The sequence below is a fragment of the Leucoraja erinacea genome, unplaced genomic scaffold (genome assembly GCF_028641065.1).
Source record: "Leucoraja erinacea ecotype New England unplaced genomic scaffold, Leri_hhj_1 Leri_1258S, whole genome shotgun sequence".
NCBI classification, from domain to species: Eukaryota; Metazoa; Chordata; class Chondrichthyes; order Rajiformes; family Rajidae; genus Leucoraja; species Leucoraja erinaceus.
This window is the reverse complement of record NW_026575515.1, coordinates 1-7,500: the sequence shown is the minus strand read 5'-3', so window position 1 is coordinate 7,500 and position 7,500 is coordinate 1. Positions and strand designations below refer to the sequence as shown.

At 56.8% G+C, this 7,500-nt stretch overlaps 1 protein-coding gene across 1 annotated transcript in view; it reads right to left on the bottom strand.

Annotated features, from left to right (window-relative positions):
• The window catches only part of LOC129715569 (dynactin subunit 1-like), a gene marked incomplete at its 5' end in the record, with an annotated part of 41,436 nt that extends 36,151 nt beyond the window's left edge, over window positions 1-5,285 (bottom strand). Inside the window, 3 exon segments of the mRNA XM_055665440.1 lie at window positions 1,540-1,744; window positions 4,132-4,329; window positions 5,007-5,285. Coding sequence (XP_055521415.1) covers window positions 1,540-1,744; window positions 4,132-4,329; window positions 5,007-5,285 — 682 coding nt within the window.
• Between the last annotated feature and the right edge of the window lie 2,215 nt (window positions 5,286-7,500).

Genomic DNA, 7,500 nt, shown 5'->3' with positions numbered 1-7,500 from the left:
CCCGACACTGCACTGCCCGACACAACATTGCCTGGCACTGACGACACAACACTGATCAGCACGGCACTGACCGACACTGCACTGCCCGACACTGCACTGCCTGACACAACATTGCCTGGAACTGTCGACACAACACTGATCAGCACGGCATTGCCCGACACAACATGGCCTGGCACTGTCGACACAACACTGATCAGACACGGCACTGTCGACACAACACTGCCCGACACAGCACTGCCCGACACTACATGCCCTGGAACTCCCGACACAACACTGCCCGACACTGCACTGCCCGACACAACACGGCCTGGAACTGTCGACACAACACTGCCCGACACTGCCCTGCCCGACACAACATGGCCTGGCACTGTCGACACAACACTGCCCGACACTGCACTGCCCGACACAACATGGCCTGGCACTGTCGACACAAACACTGCCCGACACTGCCCTGCCCGACACAACATGGCCTGGCACTGTCGACACAACACTGATCAGCACGGCACTGTCGACACAACACTGCCCGACACTGCCCGACACAACATGGCCTGGCACTGCCCGACACTGCACTGCACTGCCCGACACAACATGGCCTGGCACTGCCCGACACAACACTGTCCGACACTGCACTGCCACTTGCTGACATTAACTCCATCTGCCATCTCTCTGATGAGTTCTGGAGCTGTTCTATATCCCACTGTATACGTTGACAGCCTTCCTAAAGTCCACAATCACAGCAATCTTGGTGTCATCTGCAAACTTACTAACTAACGTGTTTCTGTTTATGTCCAAGTCATTTATATATATATATCACAAACAGCAGAGGTCCCAGCATAGATCCCTGTAGAACTCCACTAGTCTGAAGATTCTCCTTCCACCACAAGCCGCTGTCTTCTATCAGTGAGCTCATTCTGAATCCATACGATCAAGTCACTGTTAATCCTGTGCATCTTAATCTTCTAGTGCTTCAGTCTGAAGAAGGGTCTCAGCCCGAAGGGTTTCGCCTATTTCCTTCGCTCCATAGATGCTGCTGCACCCGCTGAGTTTCTCCAGCATTTTTGTCTACTATTTTAATCTTCTAGATCAGTCTACCACCAGCAGCAGCAGTCCCATTGACCCCCAGAGGTCAGGAGTCGGGGAGGTCAGGTCAGGCAGGTCAAGGGTCGGGGTCAGGGGGTGGTGGTCAGGGAGGTCAGGGGTCGGGGAGGTCAGGGGATCGGTGGAGTCGGGGGTCAGTGGAGTCGTGGAGGTAAGTGGTCGGGGTCAGTGGGGTCGGGGAGGTAAGGGGTCAGGGGTCGGTTGAGTCAGGGGTTGCAAAGGTCAGGGGTCGGTGGGGTCAGCAGTCGGGGGTCAGGGGAGTAAGGGGTCGAGGAAGTAAGGGGTCGGGGAAGTAAGGGGTCAGAGGTCGGGGAAGTAAGGGGTCGGGGGTCGGTGGTCGAGGGGTCAGGGGTCGGGGAAGTCAGGGGTCGGGGTAGTATGTGGTCGGGGAAGTATGTGGTCGGGGGGCGGAGAGGTCAGGGGGTATGATGTGGGGCCTACCCTTCTCCTCGATCTCGTGCTTGAGTATCTCCAGGTCGATGGTGATCTCGTCGAGTCTCTCGCGCAGCACGTCAGCCTCCTGCTGCAGAGACTCTGCCCGCTCCTCCGCCATCTCCTTGTCCAGTGTGGCCATCTCAATGGCATCTGCAGTGTCTGCCATCTCCTCCATGTAGTGGTCCCGTGCCTCCAGAGACTCCCGCGCCTCCTGCACATGGGGGGGCACATGTCAGCACACGGGGGACACGTCAGCACACGCCGCCACACGGGGGGGACACGGCACCACACGGCGCCACGTCAGCACCACGCCACCACACGGGGACACGTCAGCACACGCCACCACACGGGGGGGGACACGGGGGCACACGGGGGACACGTCAGCACACGCCGCCACACGGGGGGGACACGGCACCACACGGCGGACACGTCAGCACACGCCACCACACGGGGACACGTCAGCACACGCCGCCACACATCAGCACACGGGGGCACACGTCAGCACACGCCACCACACGGGGACACACGTTACCACACGGCAGCACACGTCAGCACACGCCACCACACGGGGGCACACGCCACCACACGGGGACACCACTCTTGTGAGCAAAAGTGTTTCCTCGTCTCTGTTCTTAACGGCTTAACCCTTATTCTTAAACTGTGGCCACTGGTTCTGGACTCCCCCAACATCGGGAACATGTTTCCTGCCTCTAGCGTGTCCAAACCCTTAATAATCTTATATGTTTCAATAAGATCCCCTCTCATCCTTCTAAATTCCAGAGTGTATAGCCCAGCTGCTCCATTCTCTCAGCATATGACAGTCCCACCAACCCGGGAATTAACCTTGTAAACCTACGCTGCACTCCCTCAATAACAAGAATGTCCTTCTTCAAATTTGGAGACCAAAACTGCACACAATACTCCAGGTGTGGTCTCACTGGGGCTCTGTACAACTGCAGAAGGACCTCTTTGCTCCTATACTCAACTCCTCTCGAAATGAAGGCCAACATGCCATTCGCTTTCTTCACAGCCTGCTGTACCTGCATGCTTACTTTCATAGAATGATGAACAAGGACCCCCAGATCCTGTTGTACTTCCCATTTTCCCAACGGCGCGATTTAGATAATAATCTGCCTTCCTGCTCTTGCCACCAAAGTGGATAACCTCACATTTATCTACATTAAACTGCATCTGCCATGCATCTGCCCACTCCCCCAATCTGTCCAAGTCACCCTGCATTCTCATAGCATCCTCCTCACAGTTCACACTGCCACCCAGCTTTGTGTCATCTGCAAATTTGCTAATGTTACTTTGACTCCCTTCATCCAAATCATTGATGTATATTGTAAATAGCTGCGGTCCCAGCACCGAGCCTTACGATACCCCACTAGTCACTGCCTGCCATTCTGAAAATGGCCCTTTAATCCTTACTCTTTGTTTCCTGTCTGCCAACCACTTCTCTATCCATGTCAGCACTCTACCCCCAATACCATGTGCCCTAATTTTATCCACTAATCTCCTATGTGGGACCTTATCAAAGGCTTTCTGAAAGTCCAGGTCCACAACATCCACTGGCTCTCCCTTGTCCATTTCCCAAGTTACATCTTCAAAAAATTACAGAAGATTAATCAAGCATGATTTCCTTTTTGTAAATCCATGCTGACTTAGACCCATCCTGTTACTGCTATCCAAATGTTCAGCTATCTCATATTTTATAATTGACTCCAGCATCTTTCCCACCACCGATGTCAGGCTAGCTGGTCTATAATTCACCGTTTTCTCTCTCATTAGCTACCCTCTAATCCACAGGAACTGAACCTGAGTCTATAGAAAATTATCACCAATGCATCCACGATTTCTATCACTTCCTTAAGTACCCTGGGATGCAGACCATCAGGCCCTGGGGATTTATCAGCCTTCAGTCCCATCAGTCTATCCAACACCATTTCCAGCCTAATGTGGATTTCCTTCAGTTCCTCTGGCACCCCAGATCCTCTGGCCATTACTATATCAGGAAGATTGTTTGTGTCCTCCTAAGTGAAGACGGATCCAAAGTACCTGTTCAACTCACCTGCCACTTCCTGTTCCCCATAATAAATTCACCTTTTACGGTCTTCAAGGGTCCAACTTCGGTCTTAACTAATTTTTTCCTCTTCACATACCTAAAGAAGCATTTACTGTCCTGCTTTATATTCTTGGCTAGCTTACCTTCGTACCTCATCTTTTCTCCCCGTATTGTCTTTTTGGTTATCTTCTGTTGCTCTTTAAACATTACCCAATCCTCTTGCTTCCTGTTCATCTTTGCTACGTTGTACTTCTCTTTTATTTTTATACTGTCCCTGACGTCCCTTGTCAGCCACGGTCGCCCCTTACTCCCCTTGGAATCTTTCTTACTCTTTGGAATGAACTGATCCTGCACCATGGTGCACACACGTCAGCACACGCTACACACACACACAAGCATGCGTTAGCACACGCCCAGCACACATGTCAGCACATGCACACGTCAGCGCACACCACACGCACATCAGCACACGCCACAAGGTACACACCCGTCAGCTCACGGTACACACACGACACAGACACGCCTCCCCCCACCTTGCGAGCCTCCTTGAGCTGCCGCTGCAGGTCTGCCTGCTGCTCCTGCATCTTGTGCTTCCACTCATGCAGCTGCTCCAGTTGGATGCGGCATTTCTCCAGCTCCTTCAGCTTGGCCCGGTCCTCATTCCTCTTCATCCTCAACGTCTCCAACTTCTCCTCCAGGTCCTTCACCTGTGCCCGCAAACCCTCCTCCTCCTGCAACACCAGCACAGTGTGGGTGGGGGGGGGGGGGGGGGGGTGGGGGTGGGGGTGGGGGGGGGGGGTGGGGGTGGGGGTGGGCTGTGGGATGGCGTCTACTCACCTTGGGTTGAAAAGCGGTGTGGGGTGGTCCGGTGTGGGTGGGTGGGTTGTGTGGGTGGGGTGAGGTGGGGTGTGGGTGGGGTGTTGTGGGTGGGTCTGGGTGGGGTGGGGTGTGGATGGGGTGGGATGGGGTGGGGATGGGTGGGTTGTACTGACCTTGGGTGAGAGTGGAATGGATGGTCCCGGTGGGGTGGGCATTGGGAAGGGTGTGTGGGGGGGGTGTGGGTGGGGGGTGTGGTGGGTGGGGTTAGGGTGGGATGGGGTGGGAGTGGGTGGGGGTATGGGTGGGTGGGGTGGGCATGGGGGTGGGCGGTACTCACCTGGGGTGGGAGTGGAGGCGGGGATGGTCCTTGGGGGGTGTGGGTGGGGGTGGATGGGTCCATGTGGGGTGGGCATGGGTTGGGGGCGTGGGGCGGCGTACTCACCTAATTGGGTGTGTGAGAGTGGAGTGGGGTCCATGTGGGGTGGGGGGATGGGGTGGGATGGTTGGGGCGTGGGGGGGGGTGGATGTGGGGTGTGGGGGGGGTGGGTTGGGGCGTGGGGCAGCGTGGGGTCGGGTGGGCGGTACTCACCTTGGGTGAGAGTGGAGTGGATGGTCCATGTGGGGTGGGCATGCCGCCGGGTGTGGTGACGGTGAGGGTGGTGAGCGGTGTTTGTGCGGGCGTGCCAGTGTCGCTGCTGCTCATCTCTCCAGCGGAGGGTGATGGTGTGGCAGAGGACGCCGTGCCCACCGTGGAGCTGGCATTGCGACCAGGCTGTGGACAAAACACACCCGCCCGCACGCACACATCAACGTGGTCTGTGGCAGAATCACGCACAGGTCCGCGCGGGGTCACTAGGGGGTCGTTTGTTTAGTTTACAGATACAGCACGGAAACTGGCCCTTCGGCCCATCGGTCTGTGCCAACCGGCAATCCCCGCACATTAACACTATCCTACACCCACTAGGGACAATTTATATTTACACCAAGCCAATTAACCTACAAACCCACACGTCTTTGGAGTGTGGGAGGAAACCAGAGCGACCGGAAATAATCCGCGCAGGTGACGGGGAGAGAGAACGTACAAACTCCGTACAGACGAGATCAGGATGGAACCCGGGTCTGCAGCCCTGCGCTGGGGGGGGGGGGGGGGGGTCAGTTGGGGATACCGCAGGGGGGGGGGGGGGGGGTCAGCATGAACCTGGTGCTGGGTCCAGGGCCCTCCTGCCCGCACAGTGGGACCCCCCCAAGCCGGGGCTGGTTGGCACACTGGTCACTGCACCAGGGCTGGAAGGTAGAGGCCACGCTGTGGTTACTGCTGCCCACACACAGTGTAGAGAGGGCACACCCCCACACACAGTGTAGAGAGGACACACTTCCCACACACAGTGTAGAGAGGGCACACCCCACACACAGTGTAGAGAGGGCACCACCCCCACACACAGTGTAGAGAGGGCACACCCCCACACACAGTGTAGAGAGGGCACACCCCCACACACAGTGTAGAGAGGGCACACACCCACACACAGTGTAGAGAGGGCACACACCCACACACAGTGTAGAGAGGAGACACTGCCCACACACAGTGTAGAGGGGGCAAACTGCCCACACACAGTGTAGAGAGGGCACACCCCCACACACAGTGTAGAGAGGACACACTGCCCACACACAGTGTAGAGAGGGCACACCCCCAACACAGTGTAGAGAGGGCACACCCCACACACAGTGTAGAGAGGGCACACCCACACACACAGTGTAGAGAGGGCACACACCCACACACAGTGTAGAGAGGGCACACACCCACACACAGTGTAGAGAGGGCACACACCCACACACAGTGTAGAGAGGGCACACACCCACACACCCACACACAGTGTAGAGAGGGCACACCCCCACACACAGTGTAGAGAGGGCACACACCCACACACAGTGTAGAGAGGGCACACCCCCACACACAGTGTAGAGAGGGCACACCCCACACACAGTGTAGAGAGGGCACACTGCCCACACACAGTGTAGAGAGGGCACACCCCCACACACAGTGTAGAGAGGGCACACCCCCACACACAGTGTAGAGAGGGCACACACCCCACACACAGTGTAGAGAGGGCACACCCCACACACAGTGTAGAGAGGACACACTGCCCACACACAGTGTAGAGAGGACACACTGCCCACACACAGTGTAGAGGGCACACCCCCACACACAGTGTAGAGAGGGCACACACCCCCACACACAGTGTAGAGAGGGACACACTGCCACACACAGTGTAGAGAGGGCACACCCCCACACACAGCGTAGAGAGGGCACACTGCCCACACACAGTGTAGAGAGGGCACACCCCCACACACAGTGTAGAGAGGGCACACCCCCACACACAGTGTAGAGAGGAGTGTAGGAGGGCACACCCACCACACAGTGTAGAGAGGGACACACCACACCAGTGTAGAGAGGGCACACCCCCACACACAGTGTAGAGAGGGCACACACCCCCACACAGTGTAGAGAGGGCACACCCCCACACAGTGTAGAGAGGGCACACCCCCACACACAGTGTAGAGAGGACACACTGCCCACACACAGTGTAGAGAGGGCACACCCCCACACACAGTGTAGAGAGGACACACTGCCCACACACAGTGTAGAGAGGGCACACCCCCACACACAGTGTAGAGAGGGCACACTGCCCACACACCCTCCACGTGTGCCTGCCCCAGCTGTAGCTCTGCCCTTTTCACCGAGTGGTTTGGCACAGCGGGCCACACTGCACCTCAACACACGACAATAACTAACTCAATGGCCCATCCACCATCCATTCACGCTCCTCACTGCTGCCCCCGTCCCCAAAATCAAGCAGCTTCTCTCCCCACAGATGCTGCCTGGCCTGCTGAGGCCCAGAGCCGTACAGCACGGAAACAGGCCCTTCCACCCACCCTGTCCATAGGTGTTCAACGCCATCTCTCCTGCACTCTTGCCAACGGAAGGCCATCCATCCTCCCTGCAGCTGGCCAACCACAACGGCACGCAGTATGCATGCTCCACCAAACACAGCGAGAAACTGCAGAGAATTGTGGCCGCAGCCCAG